Source organism: Megalobrama amblycephala, linkage group LG13, assembly GCF_018812025.1.
Source record: "Megalobrama amblycephala isolate DHTTF-2021 linkage group LG13, ASM1881202v1, whole genome shotgun sequence".
Lineage (NCBI taxonomy): Eukaryota > Metazoa > Chordata > Actinopteri > Cypriniformes > Xenocyprididae > Megalobrama > Megalobrama amblycephala.
The window spans coordinates 7,992,216-8,018,471 of NC_063056.1; the positions used below are offsets into that span (position 1 = coordinate 7,992,216).

The window sequence follows — 26,256 nt, forward strand, 5'->3', positions numbered from 1 at the left end:
GCGTACACCCCGACTGTTACGTAACAGTCTGTGTTATGTTGAGATTCGCCTGTTCTTCGGAGGTCTTTTAAACAAATGAGATTTATATAAGGAGGAGGAAACAATGGAGTTTGAGACTCACTGTATGTCATTTCCATGTACTGAACTCTTGTTATTTAACTATGCCAAGATAAATTCAATTTTTCATTCGAGGGTACCTTTAATATATGAAAACTACTACTACAGAGGTTATACGTCTAAATACAGAATATACACATATATACAAGAGTGAAAGTAAAGAAAGTGAAAGAGAGAAAGCTAGTAGCAAAAACCTACTAAAAGTCCTTGAAAGCCAGCACAGAAATTTCTAATAGAAATTATCATTATCTAATAGAGAAACGGTTACTTGCATCAGTTTTGCGTGTCGAGTTCGGTTTAGCGCTGGTGCAGTTTGTTGGCTTCTCCCGTCTCCGCGGGAAGGTTTGAACTGAGGACTTGAAAGTTGGTTTTGCTGGAAGATGGTGGTCCGGAAAGATGAGCGCGATGGCAGCGCGGTCGCCGTGACGTCCGGGAGAGACGTGCAAAGAGCTTTAAAACGAATCCAAACTTGACACATAAGAAAAGCATGTAAAAGAAGTTATGGTTTACAGACAAAATTCCATCATTAAAACTAACACTAGCACAAATACAGTCATTTAAACTAAGTCTAAACACTAAGAAACATACATACACTTGACATACATGACGGGTACATTTTGGCACAGTCATATTTTAAGAATAGCTGTACATACAATCTCTAAGCATGTTTGTGTGTTTTTGTGTGTGTGTGTGGTGTGTGTTGGAATGTGATCTGGCACTTAGTCCACATGAGGGGCCCTTTGATGTCCCAAGAGCTAGGAAATGGGCCCTCTGTTTAATTTCTGACAGAGTAACAAACGTGTCAAAGTGTCTTTTTCTGGACCGGCCGGTGCTGATGTGAGATTTACAACACAGTCCATCATGCTAAAAGGATTCTGAAGATTCCAGATTTTATTGACTGTCCTGATAAGTGTGCATATGCTACAGGGAGAAACATTATAACCATTCACATTTCACGCTGCTGGATCATAACCAGTTTGTAAGTTCTGCTTCAAAATGCCAAAAGAAGAAACAGGAGCAAGAGACAAAAAATAGAGAGTAGGCAATTTATTGAAAACTGCATTTAAACTCAAACAGACTGTTCATCAGCTGATCAAAAAAACCACAATAGAACTAAAAGTGTCAAAAAGGACTCCATAATGCAAGAGATGTGCTGCACGGGGTGTGAATTCAATCTCGGTGCTCTTTGGATACGAGGGAAAATTTTTTACTTGTAATAGTAGGTAATCCAAGGCACTCGAATCAAACGAAAAGTAATGTTAAAAAGCCTTTATTTCATCTTGGCTGTTACTTAAAAACAGGTGATACCCACAAGCTGCACACCTACGCGTTGCGGCTATTGCCTTCGTCAGGGTGTGAACAGCAAACACATTGAAAGTTCATCTTGAGTAGCAGTTAATTAGTCTAATAACAATCACCTGGTTATGCTACTTCAGGGAAACAGGAGTGAATTTATTTTTTGAAGATTACATATCATTTTATATCAAACACTGTATACACCATAAATGAAATGAAAAAGAGAGAGGAGAGAAGAGAAAAAAAATCCCATAAGTATCACAGTACTAATGGTGTCACAAATCAAGTAACATTATAACTTTTATTTCTAAAATACAAAAGATCATTCAAACATATTGTTACAAAACGGTACAAAGTCTAATTCCCCATTTAAACCTGGAAATTTAGTTGCTTTAACGTATAAATCCAGAAAGACTCTCTTTGTAGAAGCTTATTAACTCAATCACCTCCTCTTATTGACCTAGGAACATGTTCTATGCCAATTATCTTCAAAGTACTTAGGCTGCCATGATTTTTCTCCTTATAATGAAGAGCCATCGGATATAAAGGATTACAGACTCGAATAGCATTTTTATGTTCTGCTAATCTAATTTTTAATTTCCTGGTAGTCATCCCTATATAAAAGCAACCACATGGGCACTCCAATCGATACACCACAAATGAGGTATTACAACAAATAAATGATTTTACTTTAAATTCAAGACCTGAAGTTACATCTTTAAACATGTTTGTCTTAACCATATTATCACAGTAATTACAATTGCCGCATCTGTGATTTCCTGCACTCGGACATAACCAAGAATTAGATTTCTTAGATGGGAGGTGACTTCTCACCAATTTATCTCTAATTGTAGGTGCTTTTCAAAAGACAATAGAAGGAGACTTAGGCATAACTTCCCTGAGATGAGGATCACTCATAACAATATCCCAATTACTTTTTATAATTTTCTTAATTCTATTCACTTCTGTACTATACTGTGTAACGAAATAAACAGAATTATCAGGATCTTGTGGTCTGTGTTTTTGTTCTAGTAACTCATCTCTATTGATATTTTTTGCTTTAACAAATGCTTTTTTAATCACACTGTTTTTATACCCTCGTTCCTGAAATCTTTGAGTCATTTCTTGAGCCCTAAAAGTGAAATCATCTTCCCTGTCACAAATTATTTTTAATCTCTGAAACTGTCCAAAGGGTATATTATCAGTCAACCAAGAGGGGTAAAGCTGTCTGCTCTTAGAATAGTATTTCTATCAGTTTCTTTCCTAAAAATAGTAGTATGTAATGCACCATTACTTTCTTTAAAAAATTTTAAATTCAAGAAATTTATCTCAGTGTAAGAAAAATCAAGACTCACTTTCAAATTCTCATTAGTATTATTCAAATATGAGTGAAACGCTAATAAATCTGCCTCTGAACCAGTCCATATAAGAAAAATATTATCTATATATCTCCCCCACCACATTTGAATTAGAAAATACACATTGCTTTTCCCAAAATCCTAAAAACAAATTTGCATAATTTGGGGCAAAACAAGCACCCATAGCTGTACCTTTAATTTGCTTATAGAATTCATCTTGAAACGAAAAGAAGTTATTATTTAGTGTCCATTCAGCTAGTCATGAAACAAAAAGAAGTTATTATTTAGTGTCCATTCAGGACTCCATAGTGAGTAGCCCCACTGTTCTTGTTGATCACTTCGAACACTAGTTTCGGCATGCTTGATGCGACTGTTTCCAGGAGGCTGGTGGGAACGTTGCTCCAAGTGGTGAAGATGGCTTCACGAAGGGCATCCACAGTCTGGAGCTGACATCTGTTTTTGTAAATTTCCCTGGCCATCCATCCCCAAACTTTCTCAATGGGATTTAGATCAGGGGAACATGCAGGATGATCCAAAAGAGCGACATTTTTCTCCTGGAAGAAGTCCTTCGTCAGGCGGCCGTTGTGAACTGCAGCATTGTCCTGTTGAAAGACCCAGTCATTACCGCACAGACGAGGGCCCTCAGTCAAGATGGATGCCCACTGCAACACGTCCACATAGCCAGCCACCACTGGAAGCCCCTGCACAACCTGAAGCTCCATTTTCCCATTGAAGAAAAAGCACCCCAGATCATGATGGAGCCTCCTCCACTGTGCCACCTGGAAAATATCTCCAGTGGGATCTCCTTGTCATGTCAGTAATGTTGGAAGCCATCAGGACCGTCTAGGTTAATTTTTTTTCTCATCAGAGAATAAAAAAAACTTTCCACCTTTCAATGTCCCATGTTTGGGGCTCCCTTGCAAATTCCAAATGAGCAAGTCTGTGGCGCGGAAGGAGACATGGCCTTTGAAGACGTTTTTTGTTCTTTAAGCCCTTCTGTCGCAGATGCCGTCTTATGGTTAATGGGCTGCAGTCAGCATCAGTAAGGGCCTTAATTTGGATCGAGGATCAGCCTGTGTCTTCACGGACAGCCCGTAGGATCCTCCGCCTCAGTGCAGGTGAAATTTGTTTGGGTCTACCACTTGACTTTTTTGTCCCATAACTCTCGGGATCTTTTAAGGAATGTTAAATGACTGTCTTGCGTCCAACCTCGGCAGTGATGGCGAATTGCGAGAACCCTTGCTTGTGCAGCTCAACAATCCTGCCATGTTCAATGTGTAACAATCAGCCAAATCGGTTGAGTCACAAGATTTAAAATGGGGTCAGATTTTACTGTGTGAGTTTGCTAGTGGTTAAAAGAATGAGACATAATACAGTGATAAGTTTAAATAAGAATTGTGTATTTACAATATTCACAGGAACTTTAAAACAACACAATAAAACCAGGAAAACTCAGTCTGTTAAAAGCATACAGTCCAAAGTACCATACCCTAAAACAGTCCAAGAATCCTAGTGTGCTGATAAAGTCACAATGTGAGTGTCCACCGGTATACAAATGTCCACAGTAGTGATAATCCAAAGGTTGTAAGGTTGTGACTGGAGAGGTAAGTCCACAAAATGGAAACTTCACAATCCAGGGGAGTTGTTGACTGTTAGTGAGTTTTTGTTTGTTTGACATGCTGCTCTCTTTATACAGATGTTTTGCCTGCTTCCTGTCATGTGACTGGTCACATGACAGGCCAACCATTCATTTCTTAAAGACATACACACTTAAAATGCTAAGAGGAATAAAATGGACTAAAACACATGTAAACCAATTAAAACTCTATTATACATAAAATCATTGTAATAAATAGAGCGGTAAAACATGCATTTTGTGTGACAGTGTCACAAATGACAGATGCCTTTGCCATCAGAAGATCATGACAGTGTGACTGCCTGATGGACAATGACATGAAAGCCATATTTTTGTGCAGATTTGAACTTTTAAAGGCTATGGTCTTAAACTTTTGATCAGCTGATGAATAGCCTGTTTGAGTTTAAATGCAGTTTTCAATAAATTAAAATGTAAAAAAGAACGTTAACCTAGATTAGTAAACGCTGGACAATTATTGTTCATTGTTGTTATTTCATTAACTAATGTTAAAAAATGTAATATTTTTGTCACCAAATATGGATTGTGAACAATTGTTTTAGGAATTTGATAACATGCAAATTCCTTTAAACACGTTTAGTTTTGAGTCTAAGACTCTGTGTAGTTTGTCACTGTGTATTTTATTCCCTGCCAGACGTGTTTGCAGAGCCTGAAATGGAAACACAGAATTAACCATCCTGCAGCCATTGAACCTTGGAGGAAATAGATCCTGTGCTTTCAGTCACAGCTGCCTCTGTTTAGATGTTTTACACCAATTGCCCTTCAGTCGCTATGTGAGAGTGAAATCTTTTCTGAGCAGGTTTCCTCAAGGTCTTCCTTTATCTTTCCTCTTTCAAAAGCGTAGGTACTCGGTGTGAATTATAACTTTTTTTTTTTTTTTTTTCTGCATCTTCAGCTTCTCATTTCAGATATTTTCTTCAAAAAATGAGGAGGTTTAGGGAGTTTGGGATGATGTACTACTTATTATTTTTGGAAGTAGTATGCAGTGTAGAGTGCATATTATGCATACATTTTTCTGTAAGGCTAGTGTCCTGATTAAACTGAAGCCATGAACAAACACCACTCAATAAAACAACAAATATACAAACTTGGGAGCAGAGATCCACAAATAAAAGGAACAGGAGGAACATCATCTGGGAGCATTTAATTACAGTTCATCAATGACTTTGCATGTTTTATTAAGATGACTAAAGGCTGGAATACACTACACAACTTTTGCCCTAAACAAAATTTCAGTCAGTGCTACAGTAGTCTGCAAATTTTCAGCTTGAGAGTAGCAACACTCTTTTAAAAAATATAACATTTCAACAGAAAAATATAATAGAAAGTTCAAAAGAACAGCATTTATCTGAAATAGAAAACTTTTATAGGTTTGAGGCCAGTAATATTCTTATATATAAATTAAATAAATTAATACTTTTATTCAGCAAGGATGCATTAAATTGATTAAAAGTGAAAGGCTGGAATACACTACACAACATTTTTAGCTTGAGAGTAGCAACATTACTTTAAAAAAGTGTAACATTTCAACTAAGTAGAAGAAGTGTAGTGACACAAAGTGCTACATCATCATTATGTTTGTTTTGAATATGAACTAGCAATGCTATGTTCTAGGACTATGGCTAGCATGAATTCAGCAGTTATCATAAGTTATCACACAGAAGTTATTGAAAATAAAACATTTCGGCCAGACTAAACAGCACAGATGGGAGTGGAAATTCTGCACGTGATATACTGACAATGTGCAAATTATAGAACACAGATGCAGTCGGATCATTTCCATAATGACCAATGCAATCTACCAAGAGCAGCACGAATGTGCTTTTCTAGATGTAGGCCTACCCACATTGCCCAACACTTCTTAGATCAGAGTCTTTGTGCAGAGAGTTTTGTTGTTGAAAAAAAAAGTAATTATTTTATTTTTAAAAACTACAAATAAATTAAAAGAACCATCTGTAGTGGAATTTCGCTTTGCTTTTCTTCTGAGTATGTATGTAGCATTGTGTTTCTCAGCATCTCACAGCATGTAATGGGAATCATAGAGAATGCATTCAAACTTATATACTAATTTCATTAATGAAATAAACATAGTTATTTGTAATGTGATAACTGCATAATAAGAAAAAAAATGGCCCTTTAATGTTGCTTTAAGTAGTTACATTTGTTAGAAACTTGTAATGAAGATGACTACTTTTACAGAAGGGCAGCTTGTCTGTAGTTGAACTACTTTAAATTATGAGTGGCTTGTAGCTTTGAAAGCTACAGTTTTAAAGTAGCTTCCTCAACATTGATGCCCAATTTTTCTCTCTGTAACCATTTACAAAGTCACTAAGTGTATGACGTGACATGACGTGAGGTCAAGTATGGTGACCCATACTCGGAATTTGTGCTCTGCATTTCACCCATCCAAGTGCACACACACACACCATGAACATATTGGAAGAGAGCGCTGTTCATTCATTCCCCCCAGCTACATTTCCTGTCGGTACAGAGACTCAAACCCACGACCTTCGGGTTACAAGTCCGACTCTCTAACCGGCCACAACTGCCCCCCAGCTTTTTAAAATCTGTTCAGTTTTCAAAAGTCATTTTGTTTACTCCAGCCTCAAGAAAATGTTATGAGCCAAACTTAATGGTATTAAGTATAGAACCCTACAACAGATTTTGTGTCCGTCAGATCCCCGACCCGGTTGGCGTGACATTGCATCCGTAATGAACAAACAATTGAAATGTATGGGAATACATTTCAATTCTCACGAAACCATTAAAACACCACGGCACTAATAACTTTAAATATTAAACATGCATTTTAGTAATATATAAAAACATCATAATAAAGACAATATTGTTCTCTACACTGAACAAAGAGTAATTTCAACATATAACAGAATTATTTTTGTATTTTACTATAGTTTCAGCTGAAATTCTCATTACTGCAATGCGTCCAGGTATGTCTGAATATATGTTTTGTTCTCAATGTTATCAACATTTTATTATCAATGTTTGTTGTTCATCAGCTGGAAGAAAATTGTTTCGAAAGTGACTCCAGCAATATTGTTTTTCTTTGCCATTATCGTTGGTGTGGACTCCACCATTATCTTAAATTTTAAGTATTTTTTAAAACTAATCTGGTAAATGGGTGGTGTATGTGGTATTGCTAAATGCACATTTTTAGCCTATGTAAGCCTATATTTTTGAAGCACTGCAAAATCAAACTGATTGAACTTAAATGCATGATTGTGCCAATATTATCCAATTTATTTTCTACATTAAAGTTCATATTTTTAAACTATACTTCATTCTTAGCATAATTATTATCATTACCGAAATCAGCAACCTTATTTACGTAACCTATATCATAACCGCAACAAGTATTTCTTTAATATTTATTTAATGGATGGAAAAATAGTAGTTTGCTTTTAAATGCATGTGCAGAATATATACAATATGTTCTTTCAGATTTGCCACATCATTTTGAAAATATGTCAGGTTTCAATAAAGGTTGTAAATTGTGGAAGGTGTTGCGGTAATGAGACAAATTCTGTTGAGACAAACTGTTCATTTAAAAATAAATATTATTTCAGAATTTCAAATAACTCTCTATGACTGTTAATAATCCATTTTTAAAAATGTGAAAATGTATTTGCTTTTCTAATAGTGTTGATGTTTTCAGACTGTTGTGGTAATGAGATTTTTTAGGACTTTTGGAAATTGTGTTCAAAAAGGTCTTAAATTGTAAGTAAATGTTTTTAAATTAATGTTCACAAATACTCCAGACTTTGTTTCTAATGTCTGGAGAAAAAAAAAAAAGAAAAGTTAATTAAAGCATTTTTTTAATTTTCATGTTTGAAATTTTTAAAACCAAGTTTTCGTGAGAATCACCCACCTAGTATAATGAAATAATAATGCATGAATTAAAAACAGAAGCAAAATCTCAGTCTGAATATATATTCATTTGAAACTAGTGTCAGATTAAACCCCAGAGCTAGAATGAAATTGAAACCAAATTTTATTAACTTCCAAGAACCACAAGAAAAAGACATCCACGCAAAATACCTTCAACCACGCCACTGGATTCCATCATTGGGCCAGTGGGTGCTTCTTACATTTCTGACCACAGCTGTGAGGAAATGTTTTATGACAGGGAGTTTGTGCAGTGACGTCAGTAGCAAAATGTGCCTAAAGAAATTGAACCTTATACTATAATGCTGTCAAACAATGACGCCACTCTCACAATACAGTTATAACACATTCCCCCCAATTTCACAGACAAAGCTTCAGCCAAGTTCCAGACTAAAATGAATGTTTGAACTATTTCAACTAAAAGCAATTTGCACTGACATACCAGTAATGTTTTTTTTTTTCTTTTCTTTTTTTCTTTTTCTTTTCCTAAGGCATTTTTATAAAAGCTACTTAAATGTCCTGATTGAATTAAGGCCTAATCCTGGCTTAATCTAAGCCCTGTGTAAAATCAGGCCTTAATATAACAGTTATAGAATAGGGTTTAAGATACTGTATATAGGCACAAGCAAATGCTTAATTTGGTATACAAAAAGTGTGTGTTAAATTTAGAGAAAAAATTGCCCGTGACAATGCCATCATGACAACTCCAATATTCTTTCTGTTTTATATGGTAAAAACATATTTTCATGTTTTTTGTTTTGTTTTTTATATTAAGTAAACAAATAACAGATGTGACCCAGTGCAGTTTTAGATTACATAAATCTTTGGGCTCTGTTTTTCTCTGTTTTTCAGCGCACACTTGATTTGAAGTTTGAATTGCTAATGACCCACCTGAGCACACAAGTGTAAAATCCATTGTCCTCCATTTGTGCTGAGCGGAACCAAATGGAATCTCCCTCCTTACTCAGCCGGTGACCCGAGAAGATGATTGGCTCCTCAGAATCACCCTTGTTCCTGTACCAGATGAGCCGCAGCTTGGCATTCAGGGCGACGCTATAGTTGGTGCGTATATAGCTGTAGAACAGAGCACATTTCACCCTCAGAGGCTCTCCGGCCAACACACGATACGTCTTCAAGTCCACTGACCAGTCTATACATCCGTCAACTGTGGGAGAGAGAAAATTCATCAATTTATTATTCACAAAAGCCCTATTTGGATGGGAATTGTTTCTCAATGGGACGTAAGGTATTTTCAACATTTACAGGGGCTAGTCGCTGATTTTATTGCCGTCTGAATCCAGAATGTCAGTGTTTTTCTCCCACCACCAACGTAAAAATCTCCGGCCGAATTACCTGCTGTTTTTTTGACAGACTTGAAGGTCTGTGGTAATTTAACTGCCATCCGAATCCACATGTCTGAGATCAATTCAAAATTCACTGTTTGAATCCTTTTTGACCACTGTAGAACACTGTACGATAACTGTTGCACTTCACTGTAATTTGCATGCATTTTAAATATTTACAGTATTACTGAAATGCTGGGAAGTATTTACAGGAAAAATATTTTATCACCACTCCTCCTCAGGGAAAGGAGAAAGAGGAAAAAAATACAGCAATACAATGTTAAAATGTATTATGTAGCTAACAATTATACACATTAAAAATATAAACCAAGCAGCTTTATGTTTACCTCAAGTAAATAAGAGGCTGCCCTAACTTCTTTTAGCTAATTTAAATATTTTTAAAATGACATCCATCATTTTGAGATAAAATGCAAGACGAAATCCATTTCAACTAACTTTGTGTCTATATCTTACTATTCTTAAACAGTTTTAAATAATCAAATAATAAATAGGATATTATTTTCCTATTATTGAATTAAATATGAATTTATTCATATTATTCCAAACAAATGACATTTTATTTACAACAGACAATCATGCGACCACGTGAGCAGGGTTCATAGATCACAAAACTCACTCCTCCTCTGTGAATAAAACTGCCATCTGAATGCATGAGTTTTATCACTGAGGTGCCATGCAAATTTATTTTTACAGACATCCAGAGAAACAATTACCATTAGAATATGGCTACGAAGACATAAAAAAGCTAGTACATTAACACTATTTCCTGAATAAAAAGTGCTTCATTTGGAAAAAGGATAGATATCTGGGCCCATATTCATGAAAAATCTTAGTGCAAATTTACCTCCTAGTGACAAAATTCTAAGAAAATTCTTAGAAAAGTTGGCATTTCCTCTTAAAATTAAATTAAAGATCCTAGTAAGAAAAAAGTAATTCAGAAACCATCTTAAAAGAAGTCTTAAGGTCTTTGCACACTGAGTCCGAAATTTTTGTCTGAAATTTCCGCACGTTAAAAAATAAATATGACATCACATTGTGTCAATCACGTTTACACACTGCTTCCGAAACACTGACATCCTGAAGTAAACTTTGAATCGCTCTGGAAATTCCCGCAGCTCCTTGAGGTGGAACTGTCTTTCCTCTCTACGCAATCACAGGATTGGATGGACCCAATATTTCCCCCTTTTTTTTTTTCTTTTTAAGAAGAGAGGACAACAAAATCGTCCTCACTGCTTGAAGACACTGCTTGCGATTTTTATTCGGATTAATTAATAGGCATTGGACTCAAGCCCCGTTCACACTGCCAGTGACAAGCAGCAACAAAGCGACATGATCCCATTCATTTCAATGGAGCGCTGGCGACTTCCAGCGACACAAGCGACAGTGACTGTTGGCGACAGAATGTAGGCGTGTCAAGCGACGGGAGACACGCAACAAAAGTTCAGAAATTTCAACTTTATGCAAATGAGAAGCGAAAAGTAAAACCCTGCCCTCTATTCAATATTCAGTTTCACTTGGAAATACGTCACAACACTGGAGAAAAATTGTATGCAACTTCCGGTTCACGGGGACTTTTTCCCTTCATGGACAACCAACCAATCACAGTCTTCAAAAGACTGTGTCATATCTACCAATGGGGTCAGCCCTGCCTCCTCACTAAGATGAAAGTTTTTGTATTTTCCTTATTCAGAGTTGTTCTCAGATTGGTCTGAATCGCTGAGACTCTGAATTCACCTAAGACTCCTACTAGAAATTTTTAAGCTAAATTAGAAGCTTTCTGAGAGGATTCTTAAAAGCTTTAAGAATACAGGCCCAGGAGTCTGAAACGTACGATCAATGCCAAAGAAAATGATGAGAATGAATTTGAAGTGAAAAGTAAAATAATAGATTCAATACTGAAAGCCTGGGGCCGTATGTATATGTAAGCCACTCAAAGTAAAATTGTAGTCCTAAGTGTGTCAAAATTCTAAGAATGACTTAATTTTACTCTTATTCCTATACGAGTGATTCATATAGGTTCCTAAGTGTTAAGACTAGGTCTCATCTCCTAAATTATTTAAGAGTGCACAGATTTTTGCTATACAGTTGCTAGTGGGGTTTTGTTGCTTTGTCAAGCCAAGCCAATTTAAGTCAATTTAATTTGTATAGCACTTTTCTCAATTACACATTGTTTCAAAACAGCTTTACAAAAACTCATGATGTTAATGTTTATAATACCTTAACCCTCTATGGTACGGTGTTGCCTCCAGGCAACATGGTCTATTTTAGTTTGTTTTTAATAAAATAAGGCACCAATTGATTGATCAAACGTATCTCAGGACAGAATAACTAATCAATAATAGTGCAAAAAAGACAAAAACATGACCAACAGGGGTCCATTTTGTGTCCTGTTTCAGCACATGTGCACGTCACATGGCTCCATATCTTCTCAAATGAATAGTGCTTTTTTCACTTGTCTGTATCCATTTGATCACCCACAAAAAATACAAGTCACCTTCACTGGCAAGTAAAGAAATATTTTCAAGAACTTTACATTATATATCATCAAATGTTTTAGAGTAATAACAAAAAACTGTGTGTTGCCTCAAGGCAACATTGTACCATAACAGAATTGCATATGGCCATACAGGCATAATAGGTTTGAATACAAATGTATTATATTTGTAAGGAAAAGAGTTAGAATTATCTAAATATATTCGCATTTTCACATGATTTTGTAATGCACTTATGAGAATAGTAATTCACATACTATATCTGGATATATTATGATCTGCACATTTTCTATAGCACTTCAAAAAGGTATAAAACACAGGTAGCACTGGCAGTTGATGAGGGTGAGGATGAGGAGTTAATGAGGGGTCATACTGTGAAGAGGAAGATGAAATCAAAGTTACAATCCATCAGGGAGAGATTGAGGGTGAGAGAGAAGGTGGAGATAAGGATGAAGATGGATATGATGACTTGATATAATAATATAATAATATGATGGTTTGGTAATACTTGTGTTCCACTATGGCACAATGTTGCCTGAGTGCAACAGCTGGATATAAAATGTTACTTGTTATTAAATATGAAACTTTTAATACATTAAAAACTGGATAAATTTGTTTGTTCAAGTGTCTAGTTAAATAAATTGATGTTTTCAATACATACATTTCTTTTTTCGGTCCCACTTTATATTAAGTGGCCTTTACTACTATGTACTTACATCAAAAAATAAGTACAATGTACTTATTGGGTTCATATTGAATTGCAAAACACTTTTGCTGCTATTGAGGTGGGATACAGGTAAGGTTAGGGAAAGCTTTGGTGGTATGGGTAGGTTTAAGGGTAGGGGTAAGGTGTAAGGGATGGGTCAACTGTGTAATTATAAATGCAATTACAGAAATTAATTACAGATGTAATTACATGCAGGTGTTTTTAAAATATAAGTACAATGTATGTACACAGTAAGTGCATTGTATCAAATGATTAATTTAAATGTAAGTACATAGTAGTTAAGGCCACTTAATATAAAGTGGGACCCTTTTTTCTACATGAAAATGCCAAATGTTTACATTTTTCCATTGTGGTACAATGTTGCTTCGAGGCAACAAACTTATAAAAAATAAATTAATTAAAAATTTATGAAAATGTTTATTGATATTGTTAAAGTGTTCAATTTTAAGCAGGAGTGGTTAGAGTGGTTGTTTAAACATGTCAATGAGCCCAACCCCAGCTTTCTAGATATGACTTAAAATTTGCTATGGGATATTTTCATCTAGCAGGTCAAAAATCATACATCTGGTTGCTACGAAATGTAATTACACACCAAGTCATATAATTTATGTATAATTTATTTATCATTAATTTAACCTGTTTACCACAAACAGCACAAGTTCTGGGCCTAACTTCATGTTTAGGGATTTGTTAAAAATCACTATTAAATAAAAGACTGTCAGGATTACATTTAAGTCTGTTTAGTTTCATTGTTTTGGTTTTGTTTTCCCTGTTCTCTGTCATTGTTAGGCTACATTCAGACTGTCAGTCCAAATCCGATTTTTGGGCATATCAGATTAAAATCAGATTTAGCAAGTGTGGACGGCAAAAAAAAAAAAAAAAAATTGCATGAAATGTGATTCTTACAAATCTGTTTCGAGCTACATTTATATGTGGTATCCTATTCAAATCACATTTCTAGAAATCCGTTTGACTGCTCTGATTGGATTTCATGTGGTTTATGTGACTTTCTCATGCTACATAAAATGTAATCATCAGACACTATTAGAGGAAACAAACTGCAGAAACAAGTCACTGCAGAAACAAGGTTGTGTTGCAAAATCCCGGACGAGCAGAAAATGACAATATAACGGAGACATATTTTGAAACTGGCGGAGACGACAGCACAGAATAAAGCTGCACATAACAGCCTCCTACATTTCTGCCACTGCCTCATAAGACGCTATCATCCAGCGTGGCGGCTACACTTTAGCTGTGTCTCATTTCGAAGGCTGCGTCCTCCAGAGGTTGCATTTGTCAGTCGCATACATCATTGAGGCTGCTTCATTTCAGTAAACTGACCACTACATTCCAAATTCATTAAGACATTACAACATTTTATGGTTCACTAGGAATAATGGTCAGTTTGATAATGGTTACAGCTCTGAAATAAGACTTCCTTTATGATGTATGCGGCCGACAAATGAGACACAGGTATTGTCATGTTGTAAATAAGACAACATCTGTATTGCAAACCCCTCCATGTTGCAGTTGTTGTTGTTTTGGGCATATGCCAACCAACGCAACGTCTTGTATGTTTAGTGGTTTGAGATTTCCTCTATGTTTACCCTGTGTGTTCCTGAGTATTTATTATTAAAGATTGGTCTTTGCATTTTCCTGTCATTGTGCGCTTTATTGCAGCCACCAACTTGTTACAAAGACAGCATGGAAATATTTTGTCGAAGCATGCCATAATGAATCAACAACTAATCAATGGCTAAATGCTTTCTGAAGGCACTCATCAGAGAAACAACCTCTGAAACATGAGCAAAGCCCTATCTCCAAAGAGCAACAAAGCCATTTAACTCTCACATGACATTAGCTGCAAGCTCACTGAGTTCCAGTATTTCATGTTGATAGAAAGATGAAACTCATCAAAGTCATGGCCACCTATCAGCATGAAACGCTGTAATTTATGAGCAATTACAGAGGTATTTGTGCATGGACACTGACTCATCACTGCACCCACCTCCCATCACATAAATATCTTTCACATTCAAAACCTGCCACCGCCGATTTATGTCAAGCGCTGTCACAATCACACATTTACGGCATAGATGTTGTTATATACGCTCAGCCTGCTGAATTTTGTGGCACTGTATTGAAAGAAAAGCTGCGGGAAAGATGGAGGGAGAAAGCGATATCACACATGGCTGGACAAGAAGAGAGTGTTGATTTTAAAGGGCTTGAAATCACACACACACACTCATATGCACACTAGATAAGCAGGAATGTAGTGGATTAGTTTGGTCTGCTGCCTGCGATGCGTCTGAAGCAGAAACAGTGTGGCGAACTCACAGGTTACATGTTACATAAACAGGCAGCCATATGTCGCCCCAAGTCATTTTGCATATAATGCGCTTGTCTTGAATGATTAATTTATCGGTTATTGAGTGCAGCATACTGGTGTAATTGGACAGGATACGCCTTGCTTGTTATGCTAATTCTTGTTACACTGCAAAGCGCATCACGGTAAGAGCCTGAGTGAAGCTTTGTACCAAATCCAAAATGTTTGCATATGGACGAGGCCAAGGATTGTGAAAAATAAGTTCTAAAAATGGGGCCGGTCAAAAAGAGCAGACATTATGCATGCACAGCAAGAGGGCATTAGTGAACTTTTCAACAAAACACTAACTCAAGATCAAGATATTACTCACGGCATCACAGACACCTCAGATGGTTAGCGAAAGGCCACGTCACAAGATAAAAAATCCAAACAAGACACTAGCATTTAGAGTGAATGCCCCTAATATTTAATGTTATGTATGAAGACATTTTTTTGCATGGGAAAAAAAAAAAAAAAAAAAAAAAAAAAAAAAAACTTTTGTGAGAGGGTGAAAAATTACTGACAAAATTTTCATTTTCATTTTTGCCTGAACCATTCCTTTTCTTATTTAGTTTTTTCAGCTTTCGTTCCTTATTCACTGCTTTGCTCTCAAATGGCACTGTAATTTTCAGCTCCTAATGTGAAATCCATTGCAAGACCCTGCTCCTACTGCAATAATAATTGCCTGACCTGCTTACAGCATGGTAGCTCAGTCTATTATGAAGCAGTACAGCAATTTCAGCTATGAAAGCTGAAGGGGTACAAAGAGTCAATATCAGAACAGCAGCCCACCAAACATTTTGTGCTGATATGCAGTTTCGTTGCTGACTTACATCTGATAGCTTGCTTATAATTCTTCTAAAGTGTGAATGAATAGCTTGTACTGGACATGTATCTTCAGACAGGTGTAAATGGAGGCTGGTTGGAGGCCTGGGGTGAAACAGTCTCCTGAAATGACTTGCACTTCGCCATGTTATCAAAGACTAATCAACATGGAAATGCACAGAGGGTTATGGCCCTTAGCGCATGATTGCACTTGTGTGCAGGGCACAACTCATTGGCCATTTAATGTGAATCAACTGTAGCGTATAGCTGCTTTGACATATTCAACTTACGGAACTGATGCAATGCCGGTTCCGTTTTGTTCCGTAAGTTGAATAGGGAAGGCGTAGGATATACAGCGCAAGCTTTTTGAAAAATACAGAAGGCGGTCTGGCGGAAGCTATATGTTTTACTTCATAACTTGTTAAATATGTTTTTTTTTTTTTTTTTACACAAACGCGTCGCTTTACTTCAGAAGGCCTTTACTAACCCTCCAGAGCCATGTGGAATATGTTTATGATGGATGGAGACACTTTCTTCAGCTCATACTCGTTTGGTAACGCATACTGCCATTATAAAGCTTGGATGCGTTCGCATGCTGTCTATATGCAACTTTCAGTGCGGGGCTGTGTGTGCTTCAGGTCTGAGTCCTTTATTTTCTCATGCATGCGTGTTTCTTTCTTTGTCATGTGCTGCGCGGATATATTTTACTTCCTCTAGGTAGTGGAAGCAGAGCTTTGCACAGATGTCCAGACTCCTGCTGTCAAACATTGATGCAAATTGAGAAATACGGCTCTTATTAGAATCCTGTCATTCTTTAAGTACCAGTTCTAATAAAATTTCATATCGTACGATTTTAATTGCAGGGTATTTGCGACTTTTTTTGTACCGGTATATTGTGCAACATTATGGCAGCCCTATGAACCGAACATGAGAAAATTTGGCACAATTGTAGAGATGATCCTGAATAGTGATTGGACCAATTTTGGAGTCTCTAGGACCAGCTCTATGGTGCAACCACCAGTTCAAAAATTTACTTTTCTAAAGGTTATAACTTTTGAACCCTTTGTTCTAGAAAAGTCGCAAACTTAATGAGGTCAACCCAAAATTGTTTCAGAGGCTGTATCTCATCCAAACTTCAAACAAAATGAAAATATGCTTCATCGGAACCATGATCTGAGGGCCCATGCCAAATTTGGGAACAGTGCCACCTACAGGTCATGAGAGCTGAAAAATTGCTATTTTTACTCATAACTTTTGAACAGCTTGTCTGAAAATCATCTAAGTGTCTATGGACTCGTGTCATGCCAAATCCGAGGATGCTGATTTTGCCAGGATCAGATAAAGCATTGGTCCACCATTTTGAATTTTGTCATAAATTGCAATATCTTTTATAACTGAATAGATTTTTGATATTCTCTACCATTCCCGAGATATAAGTCTCCTAATGTGACCTTGCTTGTGTTTGTTGTCTTATGCTAGTTAGCTTAGCATGAAAATTGCTTAGCATGCTAACCTTGCCATTCTTTTTAATGTGGCTCTTCAACTATCGATTTAACCATAAGCTACACTGGCATTAAGTTTGTCAAATTCTGTCCATTTTATTTTGAAATTCAAACAACAAATACCATTTTGGTATTCTTTAATGTGTGGTGACAGATCACTGTTGTGCCTCAGTTCAAGCGAAGTGGCAGCACGGAGCACATGTGCACATGGAAGTGGCAGCACGGAACAGATCATCTCTTCCTCTTTGCTACTAGTTATAGCACCAAAAAAACATAAACAAACATCAGAAGGAATGTTAAAATATTAAGTATAACTTACTAAAATCTGTATCATGTCTCATTTAATTGCTCAGTCAGTGTTTCAACCATGGAAATGGCATCAATAAAACAGCTTGTGAACCAGGGGTATCCAATCCTGTTCCTGTAGATCTACCTTCCTGCAAAGTTCAGCTCCATCCCTGATCAAGAACAACTGAACCAGCTAATTAAGATTTCCAAGAGCTCTTGATAATTACAGACATGTGTGTTGGATCAGGGTTGGATATGAACTTCAGGTAGGTAGATCTCCAGGAACAGAAGTGGGCACCCCTGTTGTAAATAAAATGTCTCAGTTACATTTACCTCAGAAAAGCCATTCAATGACCATAAACTTGTTAGTCAGCTAGAAAAATGAACTCTAGAAAAGAGCAATTTGCTAAATATATGCACAATATTGCATATTCATTGTATTTTTACTTAACATGTTCCTCAATATTGAATGTATGTTTGAATACATCTGTTTTTATAAAAGCCTTTTTTTATAAAATTTAAAAGTTTATATTTCAACAAAAAAAAGTAGAAACATAATCATGTCATTAAAAAGTTATTATATTATTATTATTATTATTATTATTATTATTATTATTATTAAAACTTCCATATGTATATACAAATCAGTTAATTTTAACTTGTAATATAGTAATGTACCAACTGGGGTTCCCTGTATAGTTTACAGAATTAGTTGAGATTTTTTTTCCATGAAAATTTGCCATGTACTGTACATGATACAGTATATAACCCACTTAATTGATATCAAATGGAATTTAAATGAATCGCAAGCTAGTGAATCTAAATCGAATCATGAAATTTGTCAATACCCAGCCCTACAAGCAGTGTTTTCATGGTAAAAGTTAAGTGATTGTTTGATTGTCGAAAACGACTGACTGAATGAATTCTTTACCATAAGCAAGTCTCTTGTGAACTTCACTAAATGAATGTACGTGTGCCATTCAAACCAGCAACAGATAAAGGAGCAAACAATCATCTAAATCAGTACTTTGCTGTTTGGTGATCATTCAACATCAAACCACATTTACAGTATCAAAGTCATGTGTCATAGGTGAATACATGCAGGTTATAAAGCTTTTTAGGTGTTTTCTCATCATGCAAGCGCATGTTATCACTTTTGAGAAAACCAAAGAAAAACAGAAAATAAAAATATTTACAGATGACTGTACTATTTATCAAAAGTAATTCTATGTGAACCCTTTATGTTAAATATGGTCTGAAAAATCATTTGGAAGGTGGTCTGGAAATTTGAGTCTGGAAAAGTATGGAATTTTAAAATGAAAAATGTGCCTGTGTTTGTTGTCCTATACTAGTTAGCTTAGCATGCTAATTGGTTAGTTGTAAAAGTGGCTTCTGTTCCAGACATTGAGTTTTTCTGAGAATGAACTAATCTGAACTTATTTAATATAACAGTGCATTTCTATAAAAAATTCTTCATTTTGAGTTGTTTCTCACTTGAACTATGGAATTTCTGCATCTGTGTAAACATACATCTTCCCAGTGGCACAACAAGATGAATGACAGGCACATGTCCTAGAGATTGTGGGACTGGAACAACCATATAAAATTGTGTGTAATGTTGTGTCATTTAGATTCCTTTATCCCGATAAGTATTGTACTAGTCTTTATTCCTCTATACTGAGAAATTAGTCTGTTTTTGTTAATTTTGTGTTTGTTCTCATCTGAATTTCTGTTCATTTTGAGCTCATTTTACCTGTACTTCTGAACCTATCTGTTCATCATGTGCATTCTATTTCTGCTGTTTTTGTTTCTCTGGCTCTGCATTGTTCGGGGCTTGGCCCCGTATCACTGCTTGCAGCTATATTATTTAAAGTGTTCTCTTCTACCCACTAACACACTTAGAAAGGGTAGGACAGAGGGAGAGGTAGGACAGTTTAGGACAAGAGTGTTTGGATACAGTCTTCATTTGCTCAACTCTACAGCTGCGTGTGCTGTACAATACTATAACAGGTCACGACAGGTCATATAACAGGTCAAAAAAAAAAAAAAAAAAAAAAAAAAGAGAAAGACATTTTTTGCTTGTTACTGGAAAAACAATACTATTATGAAGAGAGCTGGTCTACTGCCGCTATTGAACAATGGAGTCAAGTTATTAGTGTTGCTACTTTTGATCCAGTGGTTCAGAGCTCTGAAGATTGTACTCCATTTAACATCTGTGCTTCTTTTAGAAACAGTGAGATCATGAGGTCATTCAGTCAGGAGAGCAACGACCAGAGATGCTGAGTGTGTTTCAGCAAGAGACATTTCATACTTCCAAAAGGCATAGATTTCAGTGTGAACTTTTATGTAAAACAAAACCAGAGCTGGCAGTACGTGTCCGTGAGCTCTGATGCCATCTGAACCCTTGTATTAAGATGCCTTTTTGGTGATCCAATCACAAGTGGTCAGCACTAAATACAGGTGGGATTTAAAACGTTTTGTAATTTGATCTCACATAAAGAGGGTTTTGCACCCAATGCAGTGAAGCTCTGCCTATTCGTGATCATTATGGGACATGTTGTGAGGAAGTGCACCAAAACAAGCGATTCAAACTTTGCTGCATTGTACCAAAACACACAAATCCGCTGCCCTCCTTGGCCTTTTCATTTGCTTCCTTACCCGCTCACTCATAAGTTGCATAATAAGTCAGTAATATAAAAAAAAAAAGAGAAAAGAGATTTTTGCAATGAGCAATGCTTGCTCTCCTATAATATGTAACCTTGGTTGCCTTGAAAATGAAGATACCAAAAGAAAAGTTTTACCAAAAGAAAAAGAACCAGAATCTAAAAGGATATTAAGATATCTTTAAAACTTGACAAGAAAAATTTGAACTGTCACTTGGCGTATAATGCGACAAAGATTGCTAAAGTCAACAGATTTTACTAACAGACCTATCAATATCTGTGAATTGTTCAGTACATAAACATCCATGACATTTAATATTTTGGTTTTCATAGCTATTTGTTTGTCCTTTCTTCAGAAAAAAAAATATATTACCAAAATCAAAAATTTGAGCTGACGAAGTTTTTGATATTTGGCTGATTTGACAGAATGACCCATTAGCCCAAGCCCACAGTAAATAACTGTTTAAATTACTTTTGAAAGAAAGAAAGAGCCAAAGAGCCCCAGACCAGAGGCATTTATAATTTTGTGGGAGCTATGAATAAAATAAAAATAAATTATAGAAATCACATTTTCTCATTTTATTTGTCTTATCCTATTATTTTAGTGAGTAGAATGAGTAAATCATTTTTAAATACTATACTAAAAAAAAAAAAAAAAAAAAAAAAAAAAAAAAAAACCAAATAACCCATTCTAACTAAACTAAGTGGATATTTATTCATTGTTTTTTTTTTGTTTTTTTAAATAAGCCCACAGCTAATTTTTTAGGTAAGTTAGGACTAAGATGTTTTTTGACTCTTTGTATAGCAGTCGTTCCTTATACACTTTAAATGTAGATGATATGATGCATATAACTATATGAAATGTAGAGTATATGTTAGATATATAGCCACCATAGATATGAGAGGGACTCTCCAAAGTCTCCCCAAAAATTAGAAATGGCCTAATTGTCCCTCAATATTTTATATTCTTGATGCTGGTCTGCTGCACTTCATTATGCACAGATCTGTTTGTTATTTGGATGACAGAAAGTTTTAAAAGTTTTTAGGTTGTTCTGTCTCAACAGTCTAACAGCACTCGTCAATGTCAAAATGAGTGAGATGGCCAATCAAATCAAAGTAGCTGGGTCTTACTTTTCACAGAAGATGAGTATGAATTTCAGCGCAACTCTTCAGTTTTATCTCTGAGTGCATGAAAAGTAGCAGCTAAACATTAATATTTAACTATTTTACGAGAGGAATGTTGAATGACCAATAGTGATATCCAGGGATGCAAGCAACTTAACTTTAAAAAAAAAATAAATCACTGTTTTGAATGTAAAATATGGTATAATTTACATTTGATTCATGTAACTCATAACTGAATGTGACAAGATACGTTTTGAGTTTTCGACGTATCAGATATCAGTAAGAGTGAACGTGTACATATTTTAAAACAAAATATTTGCAAATAATTTAAATTGATTACACTACATCAGTGGTTCCCAAACCTGTCCTGGAGGACCCCCAGCCCTGCACATTTTGTATGTCTCCCTCTTATATCACACCTGATTCAACTCATGTGCTCATTAGTAGAGACTGCAAGGCCTGAAATGGGTGTGTCAGAAATAGGGAGACATACAAAATGTGCAGGGCTGGGGCTCCTCCAGGACAGGTTTGGGAACCACTGTACTACATATTCATATACACATTTACAGACAATATTCACAAAGGCATCTTAAAGACCACCTGGCCTTCCATAATATGTAGTCCCCATGTTGTTTTCAGATATGAATTTTTAACCAAAACCATATGCCTGTATCATAGCGCAATTGGAAATAACAAGTGTGTTTTTGCCTTTATAATTATTTGTTCATTCAAATTCTGTTATAGTGTCATGATTTGGCCACAGGACTGATTGGTTAAATCAGTATCCACAACCATGATGTGATCCAACACTTATGATTGAACAAATAAATAATGCATCAGGCAGTAATGAAATAAAACTTTCCTTTCAAAACATGATTACATAAGTATGCATATATAAAATCTCATTACACCAAGATTTCAAGATTGATAAATAATCTAAAGTATAAACTGCACAGGTTTACAAAAATTCCTGATCATCAAAGCATCAACCAAAGAGATCGTCTTTATGTAATAAGTATGAGTATGAAAGATTATGTAAGTTTCATTTATTGCAATTTGTTGTATAAATATTACACTGTGCCTCAGATTCAGGTAGCTGCATCACTGTCTGTAAAGGTGTAAACCAAATAGTCCACACAATTAGAACAAGTAAAGGACAATGTTGCTTAGTAATTTCCTATAAGTTTAAGATATTCTATATGCTTATTGCTCTCCATCCTGACCGTATTGTTTATAGCTAAAAGGTTTAGTACAGAACTGTAATTATTTTTTTACTGTAATTATTAGGGTTGTGATAACGTGATTAATATTTGCTGTTTAATGAGTTAAAAATAATTAATGCAGCAGAACCTCATCGTAATCGACAGTAGTGGGGGATTAAACAGCATGAGCATCTATGAGAGAGAGAGAGAGAGAGAGAGAGAGAGAGAGAGAGAGCATCTCTGGGAAATATAGAGTGGGAAGAGGACAAATCAAGTGCAGGAGTAGTTAAAATGAAAAAGAGCGTATGAGCTGAACAAAGAGGAAGACATGACAAATGTCTCTGTACCACAGGAAGAAAACATAGACCAATAAAACATGCATTGTACACCAGCTGACTGCCCAAAAATGAAAAATTGCATTTAAAATAAGATCAATTTCTATTGAAAATAAGTTTGACTTTTTTTTTTTTTTTTTTGGGAAATTAATTTTAAGGTAATTAGTTGAATCAGAAATCATTGTACCGAGGAGTTTTCTTGTTCGACTGTAAATGTACATGTATCATCTTTGTCTTATACTGTTAGTCTAGTCAGTTCATTTGTGTAGACACTCGTCTGCTCTTGAGTGGTAAGTGATGAATTAGATGAGATTGTCCTTTTGAATGTGTTATGGCAGAGGGCCAGACCAGGCTGCATTCATTTGCTCGTCATTAAAGGAGTGAAGTGGCTATACTTGGACACTGACACGCTGAGACACATAAACGCAGGTGAAGGTGAAGAGAGAGAGGAAGTTTGGTATGGTGGCAGCTTAATGAACTTGCTCAGAGCTCATTGTCATGTTGATGCTGCTTCCTGGACACTGTGTCTTCCTTCTATGAATCAGTGTGACATTTGCCTCTGACAGCCAATCACACCACAGGAAATGCAATGAAGCACTAAAATATTACGCATATAGAGTCTTGGCAAGGAAACAGCTGTACTATGTGACATTTAACACATGAATATTTCAGTGTTTTAGAGATGTGTTATTTTTAAAATGAAAGCAATACCAATTCAATTGAGCAGACCCTAGTGAAAAATAAATATACTAAAATTTATTTCAAATCTATTTATTTTATGCTGAGTGTACTACAATTGCATTTACATTTGCTTGTACTTAATGTAAATACCCTGCAATTGTACTTTTAGTATACTAAATTGGTATACTTAAAGTCTGCTAAACTGTAACAAATATTTTTGTGTTGAGGTCCAACTAAAGATATACTCAAGTATATTTAATTATGCTAAAGTGGAACTATTGCAAGTATACTTTAGTACAAGTATATATCTTGCATTCAAATGACACACCCTAGTGAAAAAAAGTATACTTTATTGCATTTTAAATATATTCCCTTTTTCTATAGTACACTGAAAATATACTAACAAAAAATGTACTATCATTAAATATATAAAAAGTATATTAGTAGGCCTATCATATTTTCACAATGCAATGAAAAATATACTTGAAGTGTAAGTTCAGTTTATTTTTTTAAAAGTGTATTTATTTGCACTTTATAAAAATATATTTGATGTATATTTTAACAGTGTGCTGAAAATGATCATTGTAACAATCCACTGAAAGTATATTTAAAAAATACTGAAGTTGTAGTGTATCTAATGTTAAATTTGAGTATATTTTTTAAGTTTACTTCTTCATCCTTGGAATTCATTATATTACTTGTGCTATTTATTTCAGTATGAATGCATTACAAGCCCATTTAGTATAGTGTAGCCTATACAATTTCCAAATATGTGTAAATGTTTATTAAGTTTAAACTGGCAGAATCATTTTACAATCGTACACACAAATCTATATTAAACAACACACCAGCAGCACAAGTAATGCGAAAAAATATGTCTAGTGGTTAAACTTATCGGAATTCAAATGTCTTTTCAACTTGGTCTGTGACCAATCAGATTTTGTTGCTCACTGCCTTCAGCCAATCAGAGCTGCTGATGTCACGGTCGTCGTCTGAATCCCCTCGCTCAGTCACTCAGGTGAAGTATAATGTCGCAATGTACAATTTATTTAATAAAACACTGAAAGCGCAATACATCGCTCAATCTTGGGGATTCTGACAAGTTCAATCAAGTGACATCGCAGCCTGACCGTGATGGCGACGACAACCGGCTAATCTAATGGCCTACGCGATCCTGAAAGAACCGGAGAAAAGTGCTGCTATTGGGAGGTGAGTTGTAGTCTACCAGTTAACAAACTTTATTTTATTTTCTTTAACAAACGGAGAGCGATATTTCGGCTTGATATCTCCTTTTTGAGATTTTGTGTGGTGGTTTATGGCACATGTTTGTATGCTGCACCAAAACATTCATATGATTGGTCAAATCGGCCCGTATTCTGTATGATATTAATTCATAAAGTGTTTTATGCTTGACTATGTACCGAAAACAATATCGACATGCCATTCTGATACAGTTCCCTGCTGCTAATTCTCATTTACTGTTCAAAAATAGTTTTGGTTCAATGTAGGATTTAGACAGACTATTGAAAACGTGAATAAAGAGTTGAACATGCTGTCTTATATCTTTGGTATATTCTGTCAACAGATGCTGTTCTTCACGAGTCTCTGTGGTCATCATTGTGCCATCAGACACAATGAGAAGCTCATCAGAAAATGGAATATAATGTGTAATTTGTATTTGTGTATAGAGGGTCACGATGGTCCAATATTTTTTTTTTCTTTAATGAAAAACATGGTAAGTTTTGCTGAATCTAAGTTTAAATAAAAACTATTGGATTTGTCAAAAACAAATGCATTCAACTTTGGGAAAATGTGTTAAACTGTATTTAAATAGTAGCACAACTGTATTGTGTGAGATTATGTAATTCAAAGTACAGTAGTCAACATTTGAAGTAGATCAAAAAAGTTAGGACAACTTTGATTAAATGTTTTGATCCACTTCAAATGTTGACTATATTATACAAAGTATAAGTAATAACAAAATGTATTGTTATTGACTGCAAAGTGTGTAATGTTTATTATTTGGAATAAGCCAAAGGTACTGAGCATACAGTATATACTATTACCTGTAAAATAATATATTCAGTGTATATTGCTTGTGTTTTCTGAAGACACTCGTAATTATTTTGTAATGTAGCCTACTTAAATCACAAATAAAGTGTACTTATAATACAAAGTGTACTCATAACAGAAATAAAGTATACTTATAACAGAAATAAAGTATACTTATAATACAACGTATATTATAACAAAAAAATATACTTTTAACACAAATAAAGTATACTTATAACACAAATTAAGTACACTTTAATATCACTAATCAAGCATGTAATTAGTCCCTACACAGACATATACTTAA

The 26,256-nt window shown here is 35.3% G+C and overlaps 1 protein-coding gene across 1 annotated transcript in view; it reads right to left on the minus strand.

The window, feature by feature from the left end:
• The window catches only part of LOC125243904 (X-linked interleukin-1 receptor accessory protein-like 2), a 567,738-nt gene that overhangs the window by 65,950 nt on the left and 475,532 nt on the right, over window positions 1–26,256 (minus strand). The window contains exon 2 of the mRNA XM_048153770.1: window positions 9,220–9,493. Within this exon, the coding sequence (XP_048009727.1) occupies window positions 9,220–9,493 (274 nt within the window). The remainder of the gene's footprint in view (window positions 1–9,219; window positions 9,494–26,256) is intronic.